This window comes from Pipistrellus hanaki (genome assembly GCF_964339955.1).
Source record: "Pipistrellus hanaki genome assembly, chromosome: 17".
NCBI classification, from domain to species: domain Eukaryota; kingdom Metazoa; phylum Chordata; class Mammalia; order Chiroptera; family Vespertilionidae; genus Pipistrellus; species Pipistrellus hanaki.
Window position 1 is genome coordinate 22,051,571 of NC_140519.1, and position 18,498 is coordinate 22,070,068.

The window sequence follows — 18,498 nt, forward strand, 5'->3', positions numbered from 1 at the left end:
TCTTGGGATATAAATTAAGCAAATCCCGTTGTCTAAGGGGATTTAGACCAGCGGTTGCCAACCGGTGGTCCGCGGACCACTCCTAGTCCGCGAGGTCTGAAAGGTTGGCGACCACTTGGTTGAGACGGTCTGTCTTGCAACATCGGGCGGGGACTGGGGGTTGAGCTGTGTGTGCAGGTAGGGGACGGGGCGGGGCGGGGGGAGGCCACGTTCACCGAGCTGAAGACTCTGCTCTCCTTCCTTTTCACTGCGTGGAAATGGGGCTTTGTGTCCGGCCCGGTGACATAAAAAGGTAGAAACAGTAGCTCTCAAATTAGACTTTACCTCAAATGTCAAAGGTCGCGGAGGGGTGCGCGGGCCCGCCGCGGAGTCCGTGCTGCGTGCGCACTTGGCACGCTCGCTGGAGTGGGCCCCTTTTCATCCCGCCGGGCTCTCCCCGGCTCCTGGCAGCCGCGCTGGGCCGCGGGGCACCGCAGCGCCTTTGTGTCCCTTGCTGACACTCCGGCATTGTGTTTTTCTGCCCATTAACCAAGGATAAATGACCTAGATATTGTGCCTATTAAAGCCTCATTTTTCTCGTGCCCTTTTGTTCGGCGGTGTACCACATTATCAGACGCCACACACATTTTTAAGTATCCTCAGGCGCGGATGCCCTTTGGGGAGAGTGATAGGAGGGTTTTGTATGTGGTTCTGCGGAGATATCTGGAGTGGAATTATGAGCAGGTAATTTAAGGCTTCCCTTCCCGTCTAGTCTGAAGACAACCGGGTTAGCACCTCGCTAACAGCTGATCCAGCAGAAGGGGATATATCAAGAAACGGTACAAAGGCCAGAATGCTGTATTTGCATCTATTGCGAAGGCAAAAAAATAGAGCGAACACCAGTTCCCCTACACACTACATCCCGTAATTACATTTCTGCATATCATGGGTCACTTTTATTAAAAGCATCATTACTACAGTTGGCAGCAATTTACAATTTATCTTACATGATAGCAGTTTTCAAAGGAAAAAAAATAAAAGGACATCACAACAAAGAAAAACAATACATTTACAAAGTCATGTCTGTAAACTTCAAGGCTAGTTTAGAGCTGAGGTAATGCTGTTTTAGCTTTGTGGCTAAAGTAACAAAGTCCTTTTAATTTAAAAAAAAAAAAAAAGGTACCTGATTCTCTAGTCTCTCACTCTTTTTTATTTATTCATCTATTTATTTTGTTTATACCAGTGCATTACAAGACCACGAGACAATGGAACTGTAGTTCTACCTGGCGAGAACCCTCCCAGTAGGTTAATTTCTAAAGGGACCCTTCACATTCAACAGCTGCCTTATTATTGCTGCGCCTCGGGACGGAGACGTTCACACTAACGTGGAGATTGTCAGAGTGTACGGGTGTGTGTGTGTGTGTGTGTGTGTGGGCACCCCGGACAGTCAGAAAGGGAAACAAATGAGCAAGTATGATATGTACGGCAAATTTCATCTTGACCTTCACAGCAACGAAATTAAAATTAAAAAAAAAAAATTAAATATATAACTTCATACTTCCTTCGAGCGGCGCGTCCTTCCGTGAGTGCCGCCCCGTTACAAATTGCTCTTTATTATAATACCAGTGGTACCACACGAAGAGGAAACGAAGCAGAGCATTATGTAAGCTTTCCTTAAAAAGACATGATCACCTCTCAAATTTCATCTCTCCTAGGGGTAATAAATAATGCACTGCACAATACTTAATGACCAAGATACCTTTTGACACACCTGTATAACATGACTTGGACTTTTTTTTCTTTTTCTTTTTTTTTTTTCTTTTTGCTACACTATGTTACAGAACAGCTTATAAAACTAGGTATGAACATTAACTGTGAGTGTAAACAGTAGGACTACCACTTGTCGAAAGTCTCAAACACGTGGACGGGGACTGGGAGCGGTGGAGCGGTCACTCGTCCTTCTCCTGGTTTTCTAGTCCCTCCCCGCCGTCCAGCGAGTCCAGCTCTTCACCCTGTGCTATTTCGTCTTCGAGGACGGAGGACTCGGCCGTCTTGTCCAGGTTCTCCTCGGCGTCGCTGCCCTCGAGGTGCTCCTCCTCCTGGAAGGCGGCCCCCTCGGCCTTGTCGGGGCCCTTCTCTGCACCCGCGCCCACGGCGTTCTGCAGCCCTGCCAGCGCGGGGAACCCGGGCAGCGTCAATCCCCCCAGCCCCGGAGGTAGAAACATGGAAGGGTAGAAGAGGCCTGGGGCCATGGTGGACAGGAGGAAAGGGTTGAAGGCGAGCGGGTTGGAGGGCAATCCGGCCGAGGCAGTAGCAGCACCAACGGGACCGTTCGCAGAGTCAGTAGCCGAAACAGCGTCTGTGCTTTTCTCGGGGTCTTTGCTCTCCTCCTCGTTCTCGGTGCCCTTCTCCTCCCCCTTGGGGGGGCCGTCGTCCGGGTCCCCCTGGCCGGACGCAGTAGTGGTGTTCCCAGCAGCAGCGGACAGGGGGCTGTTGAGCAGCCCGCCCAGGCCGAACATGTTGGGCAGGCCGGCCACGCCCGGCAGCATCAGGGGCAGCACGGCCGCGGGGTTCTTGGCGTCGCCGCCGGCCGCCGCGGCCGTGGCCAGTCCGGGAGGGAAGCCCATGAGCCCCGCCAGCTGCAGAGACTGGAGGTTCTGGAGGTTCTGGAGGCTCGTGAGGTCCATCCCCGCAAACAGGCTGTTCACCAGCAGAGGGTTGATTCCTGATGTGGAGGCCACGGCGGCGGCGGCCGCTGCTCTGGCGATTTCACTCTTGGGCCTCCTTCCTCGCCGGCTCGCTCCTTCTCCCCTCACCACGGGTCCAGTGAGAAGACGGTCAAACATCGACTCGGGAACGAAACCCTGGAGGAAATGGAGAGGCAAACAGTGGCTGCAGGAGCTGCTGGAGAACACTCCCTTTCAATGTGGCCTCGTCGGGGCCTGAACCCTAACATTCTGAACGGAAACACACAAGTGATTACCTCCCCTCTCAAACGGTAAGAATTAGGAAAGTAAAATTTTTATGTTTTAGCATCACATTGACTCACTGAATTGTGCTGAGCTGCATAAAAATTGTCAAAGGCTACTCTGGAATGAGGTAAATGGCAACCTATGGCACCCAGAACAGAGGGCTGCTCAGAAATGTAAAGGAACAGACTTCTGACTGAATAGCAATGCAAGTGAAACAAGATTACACACGTTATGCTCTTGCTCATGACACCCTCAGGAAAACAGAACTCTGGGGCTGGAGAACAGATCAGTGGCTGTCAGGGGCCAGAGGTGTGAGAGAGTAAACACCAGGGATTCTGGAACCATCTGCATTGTGCTTATGGTGGCAGTTCACAGGCCATCCATGTTTAAGACTAATATTACCAGATACCAAAAGAAAAATATGCTGCTTTGCTGTATACTTTAAAACAAGCTAGCAAAAAAGTATCAAGACATCATTAACACAATAATTTGAAAAGGAAACTAATAGTGAAAAAAACTCAGACAGAATTGTTGTATTTTTTTATTTGTTTATTTTAGGGATTTTCAACAGTATACCACAAAAATTTTTAAAACACGCAATACCTGACTACTTAGTCAGGGGCACTGACCTCTTTTCCCATAGACTGACAAGTAAAAAACTGAGATGAGCCAACACCACAATAGCCGTCCTGTGTGAATGCCCTGTCTAGAACTATCTATAATAATAATAAAAGCGTAATATGCTAATTAGGTCAGATATCCAGGCGACCTTCTGGACGAAGCTGAGGCTGCAAGGGCTGAGCCTCTTGCACGAATTTCATGCATCGGGCCTCTAGTACACTCATTAAGTCATATAATAGTTGTATCTTATTGGTCATGTCGCATAATAAGGTTGCCTGTGATTGGTTAATTCTTGGTACCAGAAATCCTTACATAGAAGTGCAGGGACCAGATTTTCTAAAAAGTTACCTTGAAGCAAAAAGGGTAATTGCTATTTTTGGTAAATAAATAAAAATTACACCTATTTCTTCTGACAGATCTGCTAAAAAAAAAAATGTATTTTTTGGTGTGCGAAAGAATTTTAGTAATTATTACTCTTGTGTGTGCCATGAGACGAAAAGGGTTAAAAGACACTGGTTTATTTTAATATCAGAAATCACAATGAATCTTCATCTACTCAACCACCATGAACTCCGTTCCACAGGCGGACTGCTGCTGGCTTTACCCTCGCATCCCTCCCAAAGGCCGCTCCCTCCCAGACTGTGAACGTGCATTCCCAAGCCATCCTCTTGAACCAGAGCCGTCTAGTTAACACACTTTGGATTAATGATGTAGACACAAGACACGATGGGTTTATAATACGCGAAAATGATGTATCATGTCAATTCTTTTAAGCTATTGTTTTATGTCTTTCTGTTAAGGACCAACAGAAAATAAATTGCAGGAGAGCGGTTGCGTTGAGATGCCTACCCCGGCCGACACGCAGGGCTTGTACTTACAGACTGCTTCACAATGTCAGTCCAGTCGGGAGCAACTGCAAACTCAGGGTTTTCTTCCAGCCACCTGGGCAGATCCTTCATGGGCGGCGCCATCGCTCCACCCATCTGGGGAGAGGCATGGGAAATGTGAGTCCTTCCCTCTCCCCTCCCATCTCTCTCCACACACATGCATACACATACGTACACATATACTCCGAAAGGTGTGCTTTTTAATAAAAAGATCTCAGGCTAAAACATTTCTTTCTGGGATAAGAAATCACAGAGAGAACGAGTCCCCTTCCTGCATTTACCTTCTTTCCATTTCGCTTATTGACAACGGGCACTCTTTCCTCTCCTGTCAAAGTGTTTATGTCCAATTTGTTAGGGTTTCGACATCTATGTCGTTTCTGTTTCGGTTTCTGAAATGAGGAAAACAGCATATCTGCATTCTTCTGCAAAACACAAACAAAAACAAAAACAAGTATCTTTAGTAAAATTGCATTAAATACTTATTTTTTTCCTGTATAAATAACAATGAAATCATCTGCAATTATTATGGAAGCTTCAAAAATTATTTGAATTACTAGAAACCATACTTTTTTTTGAAAGGAAAAAGTCCTCCTATTTTCCACTATGTGCATTAAGGAACTAAACAAACACATAAGCTGAGAACCAGCTTTGCCTTTGACCTATCAATAATGCCGCTTAGAGTCTCTTCTTCAAATGTTTGACCGCGTCAGGGTGATTTTAAAGGAAACGTTCTCTGATTTCCAGGCAGCGATGGGAATGAATGCAGAGGTGCTATCACATCTGTGACAGGACTGTACACGAGGAGAACCAAGCGAGGGACACAAGGACCTTGGCAGGAGGGCTGTTCTGAGTGGCAGAAACTCAACTCATGCTGAATTCAGCAAAACGAAATGCAAAATCCTACACTGAAGTGCTTAAAAATCAATCTCACAAGCGTGGAAGGAACAGATTTGCACCGCTGGCTAGTAAACAGTTTATGTGACAAATCTTCCTTCCCAACCATTTAGACAGGCGGAGTGGCCAGGTACCCGCGTGTTACATGGACGTTTAAAGGTGTAAACGCTAGGTAAGCACTATCTTTGGCATTAGAGGATGAAGATGATCAGATCCGAGTTCATCTCGGGCTAACTACTAGTTAGTTGCTTAAAAAGGAAGCTAATGAAGTCGCAGGCTGCATTAGCTGGTCACATCTCTGTGAGTAGTATCTTCACAGCATTCTGAGCAGATCAGACCTGGGCTAGAGAACAATGCAAGTGCATTCCTGAGTGTCAGCCCAATAACGAGACCACCTGGAAACCACGCCAGGCAGAGAATAACTGGAGATCTCATGCCTGGTTGGTGAGAGATGGCAAAAGTAAGAAAATGAATAATAGGTGTCTTCAACTAACTCCAAGGCTGCCCTCCCCGTGGGACAGACCTGAAAGCTAGCGTCTCTAATGTAGAATTATATAATGACAAAAACTGGGAGATGATTGCGATGAGAAAACATTCAAGCTAAAGGCAGAGGGACTAGGGATTTCCATGTTGAACAAGAGAACAAAATGGACTGTGCTGGCAGATCCCTCCCACTCCAAGCGCTGTAACACTTACTGGTACGTAACTTGGCATATCAACAGTGTAAGCAGGGTGCAGCTTCAGCCATTCAACCAACTCCTTATTTTTAGGAGCTTCATCCCCCACCAGCCTCGTCCCATCTTCGAGATTTATAACAGGGACCCGCGTGTCGGGGTCCAGCTGTCCAGGAGAAGGAATGTTCCGTGTTGGTGGGGTCTCTATATCTTCTTCAAAAGCTTTGGTCACCTCAGCATCCTCCTGCAGAAAATTGACAACGGTCTGAATTCTCTCACAAAGAGACAGATTCTGGCAACGTGCTATCTCAAGAAAAGGCTACCCTAGCACAATGGATATTTGCTCAAAAGGGGGGGAAAAGTTACATGCAACAATGTCAGTCTTGGAACACCTTAGAAGATGAAACTTTAACATCATGCTCCACACTGTAGAATTAGTAATTAGGCAGAAACCACAGATAAACACCATTAACACGTTTTTAATTAAAGAAATGTTCCCAAAGCCACTTTATACACAGCTTTCTGGCACTCTGAGAACAGTGCAACTTTGCTGGTGGCACAACATTTTGTATTAAGTTTGTGTGACAACACTGAAAAGATCAACTTTAACCCAAGTCTAGGCTCCACCATCGTCCAGCCACTGGTCTTCAAACTGGTTTTGCAACATCCCGACATCTTCTAAGTCAACCCATTTCTCCAATCCTACTGCTCCGACTTCCCACCCACATTGCTGCAATCTTCCTAAATGGGCTCCCTGATTGAGTTCTGCCCCGCTCTTCTTTAATCCAGCCTCCACACTGATACACTGGAGACAAGTTCCTAAAATGACTTATTTTGGTAACTGAATCCCACCACCTCCAGTATAAAGTCCAGGTTCTTGAATGGCAATCGAGGCCCTCCACGATGTGCATCCACCTTATCTCCAAGCTATTTCTGCCGAACCGCCCCTTCTCACCAATTCCCCAGCCGACAGCTTCCAGTTCATCGACCACGAGAAGCTCTCTCTGACCCCAGGCCCTTTGTACATGCTTTCTGCATCCCTCTTTTAAAATGACCAACTTCTACACAAACTTCTAAACTTAACCAAAGTATGACCCCCTTTAGGGATTCTTCCTCATCCGTTTCTCCTAATATTGTCCTCCCTCCATTCCCATTCTTCCTTTGGGCTCACAAAGTACTCCAACCATAGTTCATAACAATGATGCCCTATTGTCTGGATACTGAGTTGTCTAGTGCAAGCTCTTGTCAGGCCTTTCCTCGTGCATCACAGTGTGTGGCACAGTGGCAAGGCCAGCTCCCACAATGCTGCTGAATGCATGGTGGCTGCACCTAACTTTTCATGGCAGCACTTTTCATGGTCTCCAGTTTGAGTGCTAACACAATGCATAGCCCTCCACACCACCAAAACAATAGTAAAAAAATATATATATACATATATATATATATATATATATATATATATATATTAATAGAACGTTCTCTAAAATCTGTTGGGAATTCAGAGCTAAATCTAACTTTAGAAAAATAAAAATATCAATAAATTCTTAGGTAAAACTTAAGATATATGAAGTGAATAAAATCATCCTTAAGTTCAGAGGTATATAATTACAATAGGGAAAGTAGAACTGGTTGCAATGACTGTTAATTCCTGTATGTGCCATGGTTCAAGTATTAAACACAAGAGAAAATGAAGAGAAGTATGAGCTGCAGAAACCCCTCCATTTGCTGATGTTGACAAAGAAGGGATTTTTAGTAAACACATCCTGTGCTAACAGGGTGGTTTTAAGCAGAAATGTCAATCACTAGAGACACAACTTTGGGGAGCATAAACCTAGAACCGGCATTTTATCTTCTGGAACAATCAGCCACAGCTGATCTACTACAAGACATATTTTCACAAGCTTCTAAAAGAACCATATGCTCAACAAAAATGACCGTTATTGCAACTAGCACACTGATAATAAATTTTGAAAATTAACTTTATCCCACCTGCATGTTTCTGTTTTACTCAGACCTCACCAGGGGACAAATTCCAGTAAAAGCTATTTTGCAATTTCTAGACTTTAATTCAACCATGCCTTTTCCTACCCTTCTAAGTTACTGAGCTTTCCCTAGGTTGAAGAAATAGAAAATGGGCAAACAATTACAGGGATGAAATAGTATGAGGAAAAAACATTAAAATAAACAACTGCTTCCCTCAATTCAAACTGCAGTATTTCCCAAACTGTCCCACTGCCTCCCCACCCCCACCCCCCTGGGGGGGGGGGCGGGGGCCCCAGGTCCCTCCCACCCAGGCCCTCGTGCACAGACGAGGAGAACCACTGTTTGACTCGGCTTTCTAATCAACAGGCGAAGATACGTAGTACTAATCAGCACTTAAAGACAAGCTGCATGGAATCAGGCTCCTGGGGTGATTAAAACCCTCATCATTTTCAGGCAGCACATTTTTTGGTGGCGTGGTTGACACCGATTAGGGAAGAGAATTTTGATTACACTGCCCTTGTTTCCTCTAAATTGGGGGAAAAAAGAAAAAAAAAAAAGAAAGTAAAAATCCATTGTCACATGTATTTCCTTCAAACCTAAACAAGCACAGATCCTTAGATAGTTGAGATTTTTAGGAGACTTGCGATCCCTAACTTTATATATGAATACCAACCTCTCAAGTCAGAAACTAAACATGTATACTAATCTAGTAAGTGCCAGGCCCCCAAAATATCAGTATTTTTGAGAGCAGAAGCTTTTCCACCTCAAGAACAAGAACACAGAGATGACAATATCAGGCTCCGAAGACCAGTTTCTGTTTGGGCTGGTCTCCCGAGAGAAGCCAGTAACAAATCCTCCCGCCACGCCTGGTTCAGGCTGGGTGACCTGCATCACTGCTCAACGCTACGCCCGCCCAGAGCCCTGGCTCGGCTCACTGTCACCCTATGTCCCTGGTGGAAGGAGCCAGCTTTAACCCTGCACCTCGGAGAGGAACCCTGCACCACGGAGAGGAATGCGGTCAGTGCCACGGGCGGCGGCAGGGACCCTGGCTGCCACGTGGGCACAGACAGCGGGGTGGGCCTGCACTTACTGCGCTCAGTGACGTCCGTTTGTGGCTCATGAAAAGCAGGTCGAGGCCCTCCACGTTTTTCCTCCTCCCCCGCCTCCTCTTCATGGGGGGCTCGCCGTCCACGAGGGAGCCGTTGAGCAGGTGCCTGGTGGGCGTGCGTGACAGCCCCACCTGCAGCAGCTCCATCTGAGTCTTAAAGGCATCGGACACTGGCGTCGAGACGTTAGGCAAGAGGAACTTCGAAGTAAGAGATGAAAAGTTTGAGGTAGAGCTTGTTGCCTCCCTGGAGGCCTTTGATAAATCCACAACTTTTTCTTGTCCGTTTTCTGAGACCACCTGAGACTCCCGGAGCTGGGCCACCATCTCCATGAGGTTTCTCCGCTTGGCAGCTCTTTCGGCCTCGATTTCAATTTTCCTCCTCCGCCGCCTCCGCTGGCGAGGGACAGCGAGATTGAGAGTATCTTCCTGTTGAAAAAAGCCATTGAAACAATGAGCCCCAGCGGTCTGTGCTCCCGGAGCTGGCTCTCACAACTAAAGGACAGCAAGCCTGAGGCCTGGCCAGTGTGGATCTGTGGTTGAGCACTGACCTATAAACCTGCAGGTCAGGGTTCAATTCCCAGTCAGTCAGGGCACATGACTGCGTTGCATGCTCGATTACCATTGTGGGGTGTGCAGGAGGCAGCCCATCAATGATTGTCTCTCATCATTGATGTTTCTATCTCCCTCTCCCTCCCTCTCTGAAATCAATAAAGTGTGTGTGTGTGTGTGTGTGTGTGTGTGTGAAGCATAAAGAATTAAATATCCCTAACTGTGCAACAAACTGAAGAAAGAGCAGACACATTTCTAAGTCGGACCAGTGGAACACAAGCAGCCTTAGAATTGAACTTAAAACTGCGAAAACAAGTCGCGCTGACCTACCTTTGACAGCTGGGGAGACGTGGTGAGGTCCTCGCTGCCGCTGACGCTGGCCTGGCCGACGGCGGAGAGCTCCGCGAAGCTCCGCTTCTGCAGGGGGCTGTCCACGGCGGGCGGCGTGCAGCCGGGGAGGAGGCCCTGGAAATCAAACATCTGGCGCCGGTTTACTGGCCATTTGCCTTTCAACACCGCTTCACAGATATTGTCTAATCGGTTTATCATTACTCGATCCTGGAGGGAGAGGAAAAGTCGCATGAAATTGCAAGAAGACTTGGTCAAAATTACCAAGGTAAATATTTCTATCAAGATGCTAAAGAGTAGGAAAGATTTAGAAGTCAATTGGCGAGGAAAAAATGTCTGAGAAAATGAGAGACAAACAAGCAAATAAATTCCACCCAAACCGCCTGGCCACGGTGGAAGGTACTCAGGTGGCTCCAGGACGGAAAACCTAATGTTCTGCGATTATGAGCACAGAACCACATCCGTTAGCAAACACCGCGTGGCCGCCACCTCTAAACGCCCCCCCTGTTTTAAAAGCAACTTTTATTCAAGCTAAAGAGTGGTGGGTGCATGTCAGCAGATAACAATGGAAACCTGCGCTTCAGAGCCAGGCAGGATCACAGTCAGTCCCGGGCAGTGGGACATCATTAGCGTCACTATTAATAAAGTTCAGCATTACAAAATGGGCACAACCCAGGAACACCTAATGAATGTCAATTTGCATCCCACACCTATTATTACTTCAAATTTCACTGAAGCGTGTACATTAAAAATTTCTAATTACAGCTTAGACCCAGTTTCCATAGATTAAACGTGCCTGCCTGCTCCCACAGACCTGACTGATCCGGGAACTCCATCCGTACCCGATAAGGGAGGCTACACAGTGGGGGAAGTGAGAGGGCAGGGAGAGAAAGAGATGTCTGTCATTGGACACTTTACAGTTAAAAATTTCACATTACAAAGGCCAGCCTAGGGATGAGTCGACTGAAGCTGTTTTTTGTGTTGTTTGTTTTAAACCAGACAGCCCTGTTATGGTAATTAGGATAATTATTTCCCCACCCTTAAAAACAGACCCAAATTACATAGGGATTTATTATAAAATTATGCTAGTCAGCCAAAAAAAAAAAAAAGTAATTTCCACTTTGTTTTTGGTTCTAGATAACCACATTTTGGAATTAGCGCCTAAGATACTGGACCAAATGGGTTAACAGCCCACCTTCTCCTGAGTGAAGAAGAGTAACTTTCCAAATAGATGCAAGTTGTCTTAAATCTGAAAGCTCTATTTCAGACAAGAAACGAAACAAGAAAATTGAAATACAGGTTTAAAAAGTCCACACATTTTCCTTGTGCATTGTTGGTGGGATTGTAAATGGTGTAATCACTATAGAAAACAGTATAAAGCTTCCTCAAAAAGTCAAGTCTAGAGCTACCAGGAGACCAGCAATCCCACTTCTGAGTGCATATCCAGAACAGAAGAACGGAGAGGATCTCAGAGAGACATTAATGCACTCATGCTCACAGTAGCACTACAATGAGCCAAGGGATACAAGGAACCTGGATGTCCCAATGACCGGTGGCTGGGTAAAGAAAATAGACTGTATATATGCAATGGAATATTATTCAGCCCTAAAAAGGAAGGAAACCCTGTCACATGGATAGACCCTGAGGACATTATGCTAAGTGAAATAAACCAATCACAAAAGGACAAATATTATATGATTGCACTTGTATGAGGCAAGCAAAGTAGTCACATTCATTAACACAAACGGTAGAACTGTGGCTGCAGGGGTTGGGAAGGAGCTGTTCAATGGGTGTAAAGTCTCAGTCATGCAAGATAAAAATCGTTCTGGAGATCTGCTTCCTAACAATGTGAACAGACTGAAGACTACTGATGTACACACTTAAAATTGGTTAAGATCATAAATTTTATGTTATGCGTTTTTTTAGCCAAATAACAAAATATTTTTAAAAATCCACATATTTTACATCGCCAAAGGGTTATTTAGTCTGTTGAAACAATAATCCCTATACAGGGTAGTACACGATTACCACCCTAAAAACCTCAAGGAGAAAAGTCCATATAGATAGTTCTGTTTCTTAGTATCTTCCCTTCATGTCACCTCCTCATCCTATTACAAAAGTATTCTAATGATTTTTTTTCTTTGGGCTTTTCCAAATCATTCTTTAAATCATGAGAAACATCTACGGTCTTCAGACATTGTGTCAACGTTTTTTGAACAAGCAAGCTCGAACAATTTTTTCCACCCACTCTTTGGGTCAACAAAACAAAAAATAACCCACCAACCTTAGGCCAAAACGAGAAGGCAAATGTTCTTTCGTGAAGGAGCTGAGCTACCGACGGATCCCCGTCCTCCATGTAGAAGCCATCTCGGGTCTCGTCCCTGGCAGTGCTCATAGAAGCATTGCTTTCTTCATCAAAATGCTTCCCCCTGGAGACAGCTCCTGCTGAGAAATGAGTTAATGTGCATGACTCACTCCCAGAATATCACGGAAAAAGAAGTTTAGAAAGGACACGATGAAAAAAATTAAATACTGATCCGCTCCATTTTATTGAATGCCTACAATATGGCCACAAGGGTCATGGGCATTTTACAGATCTTGCTGTATAAAGCCTGCGCCAGGCCTGTCATGGGCATACTTATTCCGTCTTACCGACGAAGAAGCAGAGTAGCTTAGGAAGGTCACGTCACTAGTCACTTGACGCTGTGCAAGTGCATCTCAGAGGAGGCTGAAGGGCAGCCAAGACTGACTCAAGAGCCCATGTCCCCCACACAGGAAAGGGGCTAACCTGTCCGCTAAGTTCTAAGTAAGTTCCGGCTGCAGCAGAGCCGTACAACATGCCTGATTTTGTGACTTACAAAGAGAACCAATTATTTTTAGATTCCACTCCTTCCTGTTACTTCTGAATTAAAACTGTATCAATTATGCATTATTTGTCTAAAAATAACTCCGTATTTACTCAGTGAAGGACTCTTCTCCCACAGATTTAACTGTCAAAATTAGCATCACTTGGGCGCAGCTGGAGTGGTCAGCTGGTTGGACCATCAGTCCATGCACCGAAAGGCTGCTGGTCCGATTCCTGGTCAGGGCACATAAGCCGGGTTGTGGGTCAATTCCATCGGGGCACATATGGAAGACAACTGACCAATGTTTCTCTCGCACACTGATGTCAACCTCTGTCTCTGTCCTCTGGTGAGGATCAAACAAATAAAGTCTCTTGGAATTTTTAATACACCACTACTATAAAGTTAACCCTTATCCTTAATCCAGAAACTATGCATTCATAAACCTCTCCTGAGAGTTCAACTTACTCAAAATATCATGTTTCCGTGTCTTATTAGAGCAGAACATACAAGTAAACATAACCTAAAATTATCCCTTCACAGGAGAAATGCACACTTAAGAAACAAAAAGAGCTTTGTCAGTGGCAATGAAAACTCAGCATGTCGCCACTGCCGTGCGGAGGAGGGGCGGGGGGGGGGGGGGGGGCGCGGGAGCGGCATTACCTTCAGGCTGGGAAGATTCTTCCGACTTGTCGTCATCCTCCAGCTTCTCTTCCTCGTCCTCTTCCGAACCTTTCTCGGAAATTGACTTGGGCCCTGAATCTGCGTTGACCTCCATGCCTTTCAGCTCCCGTTTGACAGAGCTGGCCTCGGCCTCACTGTCCTCCTTACGGTCCTTGTCCCCGCCCTCGGGGTCTTCCTCCTCCTCTTTCATGGTGGGTTTCTCTTGGGCGGCCGCCTGGTCAGGCTCCTCTACTTTGCCCTCGGTCTGACCCGTCACCTTTTCCTCCTGCATGTGAGCGGATGAGAGGACGGCCGGAGTCTGGCCAAATCCCACTGCCAGTGGGTTCAAGGCCGACATACTGCCAGGCCCTCTGTTCTGCGCAAAGTTTTTGTGCGCATCCAAGAAGGACAGCTCGGGGTCATTGAGGATGTGATAGTCCGTCCGACTGACCCCGTGTTTGGCGGCGCCCACCAGCAAATCTCGGTCGTGCCGTCCACATTCCCACCACTCCGGCAGGTCCAGGCTCGGCTGGCAGAGCTTCAGCCTCTCCCCCAGTTGAGGGTGATTGAGAACCTGCTCGCGAATTTTCCGGAGCAGTTCGATGCGGTAGAGAGTTCTAGAGGCACGCTCTTCTGTGATGGGCTCAATCATGGAGAGGTCTGGAGGTTCTGAAAACATGAAAACAATCGCATTTATTTGGGACAAAACCGAAGCAGGCTTTCAATTGTTCACTCTCTTATTTTTCATTCTATTGGCCTGTTACATAGAACTTTGGTTATCAATGGACCTACCATCATCTGGCTTGGTGGGCATTCGACACACGCGCCTACACATGGCCACAAAGCAGCTGAAGTATTTCTCCAGGCTTTCGTCAGACTTTTTATCCAGTCTGGCAAAGGCTCGAAACTGGTTCCAATCAAACTGCTGTTTCATGGGGTCAAAAATAACCCCAAAAGTGGACACCACGCGGTAGAAGTCAGCCTCCTCTCTTCTTGTCCACCTGTCAGGAAAGAAGACATTGGCTTGCATTGTGCTGGAGTGAAAAGACTCCCAGCGTATTATCTCTTTTCCTCTTTTGCCCTAATCTTCCCACACGGTACTTATTTTGGGGGCAGGGAGACAGGCTGCTTTGATGATCATTGTCTCCAATGGGATTCCTGCCTCTGGCAGGCCTAGAAGAGCAGCCCAGAGAGAAATGTGCCAGGAATTGAGAGTAAAACCCTGGAAGAAAAACTCACTTTTGCCGTTTCTCGGAGATTATAGCTTCCCTCTCCGCTTCCAGTGCTCTCACTTCCTCCCGCGGCCTCCGCCGCCGCCGGTCCGTCTTGGTCAGGGCCTCCTGCCTCAGCTGCTGCCTCTTGTAGCTGCGCTGGTAGGCAGTGATGAGCCGGCGCAGACGGGTGGTCAGGGTTGAGGTGTTGGGCCAGTCCAGTTGGCCTAACTCAGCATTGCTCTCACTGTGCTTGCCTGAAAAAATGGGGGGAAATATTTTTTTTAAATGTGTAGCTGCAACCTCGCAATACACAGGATTTTCCATCACAACAAGGTGACTCGTTAACATTCCAATGACAGTGTGGGAAAGGGCATCAGAGTGCCCTCATTTTGAAAATGTTAATAAAGAATAATATTAGTATGGAACTTATAAACCATTTCTTTTTTAAATCAATCTTACAGAAAGAAATACTTTATGTCCTGAACTACATTATAAGGGTGTTCCCAGGTAATGTGATAATCTTGAGCTTAAAAAAAAAAAAAATTTCACATTAATTGTTAGCTAATGATTTTACGTTTAGCAAAAGGTCGGTATTTTCTGTAAACCGGCACTATTTTAGACACTTGGCAAATGCCTCATTTCCAAGAGATACATTTCTTTCATTTTTAAGAGCTATAGTTCTAAAAATGCTTAAAAAGTTTTCACTAACTGGTATAAAGCGAATGAATAAATTCTCTTAATCCAAAAAATAGTTATTTTTAACAAAGAAATGCAACATAATGAGAAACCAACACTAAACCAGAATTTAAATTATTCCCGATGGGGAGGAGTCAGTGTACACGAGAGAATGCTTTGAGACCCACCGCCCCAAAGCCCAGAGCCGCTGGCCCGCCACCGCCGCCTGCCCGGCTTGCCCGACTCCGCGGGACCGGCGCTGAGGGAGCCGTACCTGTGCTGCGCAGTTCCACAGATTCTTCCTTCTCTTCGGGAGGAGAATTGGCAAATTCCTTGAAAGCAATGAGAGAAATGGGATTATTTTAATCTGGGTTTCATTTTGCTTTATCTTCTAAAGAAAAGGCCATCGTCTATAAAGTTTAACAAGTCCTATATGGGCATATAATATTTTACAGGAGCTATAAAATCAATATACTCAAATTCTTACATCTATTTCATCCTTGAATGGCGTTCGGGTTGGTTTATATTCCGGGTCTTCATCTTCTCTATCAAATTCTCCCCTATGTAAAAATTTTCAAAAATGTTTAAATCGTACTGATCAGAAGAGACTGAAGAGGACTGTCTAATGCAACTTTTACTTCTGGGTTCAACATCAGAAGCCATCCTATCAGTATTTAAAACAGGCAGCCGTGGAGGGAGGGGGGTGTGGGAAGGCTGGAGGGGAGTGAGGGGGTGTCTGTTGTCATTTGAAAAAGACAAGTTTCAGATTATCTAGATACTGTATAGTGTCTAAATAATCATGATGACATGTACCCAGACTATTCTGATAAACATCACTGAGTTCAAACAGCACACTGCGCAGTGGAAGAACAGAACGCTGCCAATAGATGCAACACGGATGTAAAGTTTATTAAAATTTTAAAATGTCCTCCTTACCCGTCACCGCCATCTGCTAGCATGTCTGTTCCTCTCTGCTCGGCAGCGATGGCCTTGGCATCGGGCATACCCACTCGTTCCAGGAAGCACAGTGCGGGGTCCGCGCGCATGGAGTTGTACTTCTCGTAGCCTGTGCCATCCCCGCCAGCCCGAGGACACACAGAGAGACAATGAAAGGCCCGTCACGAACAGAATCACAGCACCACAACAACACGCGGGCTTCGTTCCTTGTACTTAAAAAGAACCCTGATTTAGCGGTTGGACCCCTCAATTCCAGGGCAGGTCTGGGGGAGCCAAGTCACATTCCAGGGACGTTATCAGAATGACCACGAATACTAAGGAGCACAGGTTCAACCGTAACTGCGAGGTGCCGGGGAAGATTTCTGGCCCTGTTTTCCCCGAGATCTAATTTTGCTTGACATTTAAAAGACTTCGTAACGTTTCCTCTATGACCCCCGCAGAGGCAGGCCAAGTGCACCCACCCTCCTCGGGAGCAGCCTCGGTTCCTCCACCGCCAGCAGAAAACCCGCTCCGTCAGGCCAGCGAGCCTGTCTTATTGGGTTTGGGATGATGCATGTCAGTAAGATGACACTGTTCCCTCTATGGCTTTCAAACTGCAATTTGCTCTTCGGCTGCCCACGCTGACTAGATGGGAAATGGCAGATCCCAACAGCGCCGAGCGAGGAAATGGTTTACAGGCCGAGCTCGCAGAACGGGGCCGGGGCACATCGGCAGAACAGCACAATTCAATTAGGGTGTGTACTACAGCCCGCCGCCCCTAACTGCCGCAGAGCCGCAAGCCAAACTATAATCACGGAAGGTTTTAGAAGCCATCATTCTCCCCTTTAGTCAGGCCGGGCTGCCGAGACTACCTCGGTGACCTCCAGAGAGCTGAGATTATAATCAGGAACCGCTCACTGTATATATCATGCCAGTTCCGCATCCCCGGCCTTTCAAAGTTAACAAGGCTGCATCCCACTCGGGGGAGCCGGGAGTTCTCAGCACTGACATTTGTGAAATATTGCTTGGAACAAAGCCCAGGAGGCACTTGTACAGATTAATAGCAGAGGTTAAGCCCGCCGTCCACTCTGACACGGGCTGGCAGAGTCAGCGCGCGGGAGCCGTGCTGGGAGCAAAGTTTCGGGAGGGCTCCAGGACAGTTGGGCTATTCTTAAAACAAATATGGTTTGGGTTTTATTTACAGCCAAGAAAGAAATGTTTTCTTCTCAAACACTCAACAAACATTCAAAAACAGCATCTGATATTTACAGTTCCTATTAGATTTTTAGTGCAGGAAAGCGGTCGATGCCAAGAGTCCTCTGGAACTATCCTTGTTAATATGACGACTTTGGAAGAGAGGATACAACGAGCTCTAAACAGAGAAAGGGCCACGCGGTCACGATGTGGTCAAGCGGACACGTCACTCACCGTGCTTGAACACTCCAATTAGGAGGGACTTATCGGCCTCCTTATCCCACCAATCCGTGGGGACCTCGGCGTGGAATGGCTCGGGTATCCACACATCAGCGTCACTGTAAAGACAGCCATTTGTGCGATATTTAAGACAAGCACCCGTGTTTTAAAATCTCTAAGTCATTTGACTATGTGCACGCTCATGTGCCCCTTCCCACAGTAAGCACCTGGGCGTCACGGAGAGGAGTGAGCAAAGGGAAAGCAAAGGGCTTAAGTCTGTGCTTTCCACCATGAGCAGAAATGAACGCTATCACCAGCATCCCATTATAAAGGTCGTGTCAGAACTCCTATACATTTAGTTCACACCTCTTTACACACTTACACACACACACACACACACACACACACACACACGCATGCACAGGCTTTCCCCGGTTCTCGCCACGTCCCCAAGCTCACAGGACAAACACTGCATTCGAGATGCAAAACAGGACGTGTGCTTCTCGTGGTTTATGAAGGTTTTGAAACACGATCCATGATGTGTTTCGACTACCCGGATGATGGCAGGGGGGCAGAGAACCCATGCGTGCGTGCACTAACCTTGAGTCAGCACCCTCTAAGATCTTATCTGCCTGGTCTCCTATCACTTCTTGTCGTAGGTAGTACAGCATGCGGACACGCAGCAGGACCCTGGAGAGGAAGACAGAGGGGGGAAAAAGTTCTTAACTTCAGGACTGTT

General features: G+C 46.6%; 1 protein-coding gene across 5 annotated transcripts in view; it reads right to left on the bottom strand.

Moving 5' to 3' along the window:
• Positions 1 to 833: 833 nt before the first annotated feature.
• The window catches only part of CHD7 (chromodomain helicase DNA binding protein 7), a 175,326-nt gene continuing 157,661 nt past the window's right edge, over positions 834 to 18,498 (bottom strand). For 2 of the 5 annotated variants that reach the window (XM_084865076.1, XM_084865072.1), the window contains 15 exons: positions 18,360 to 18,449; positions 17,775 to 17,878; positions 16,347 to 16,476; positions 15,898 to 15,970; positions 15,685 to 15,742; positions 14,761 to 14,989; positions 14,314 to 14,522; positions 13,522 to 14,190; positions 12,300 to 12,460; positions 9,998 to 10,225; positions 9,101 to 9,544; positions 6,050 to 6,271; positions 4,741 to 4,881; positions 4,451 to 4,555; positions 834 to 2,843 (listed from right to left, as the gene is read on the bottom strand). In XM_084865076.1, coding sequence (XP_084721202.1) covers positions 1,929 to 2,843; positions 4,451 to 4,555; positions 4,741 to 4,881; positions 6,050 to 6,271; positions 9,101 to 9,544; positions 9,998 to 10,225; positions 12,300 to 12,460; positions 13,522 to 14,190; positions 14,314 to 14,522; positions 14,761 to 14,989; positions 15,685 to 15,742; positions 15,898 to 15,970; positions 16,347 to 16,476; positions 17,775 to 17,878; positions 18,360 to 18,449 — 3,778 coding nt within the window. In that variant the 3' untranslated portion in view covers positions 834 to 1,928. The remainder of the gene's footprint in view (positions 2,844 to 4,450; positions 4,556 to 4,740; positions 4,882 to 6,049; positions 6,272 to 9,100; positions 9,545 to 9,997; positions 10,226 to 12,299; positions 12,461 to 13,521; positions 14,191 to 14,313; positions 14,523 to 14,760; positions 14,990 to 15,684; positions 15,743 to 15,897; positions 15,971 to 16,346; positions 16,477 to 17,774; positions 17,879 to 18,359; positions 18,450 to 18,498) is intronic. The other 3 variants (XM_084865075.1, XM_084865073.1, XM_084865074.1) reach the window with 3 other exon arrangements.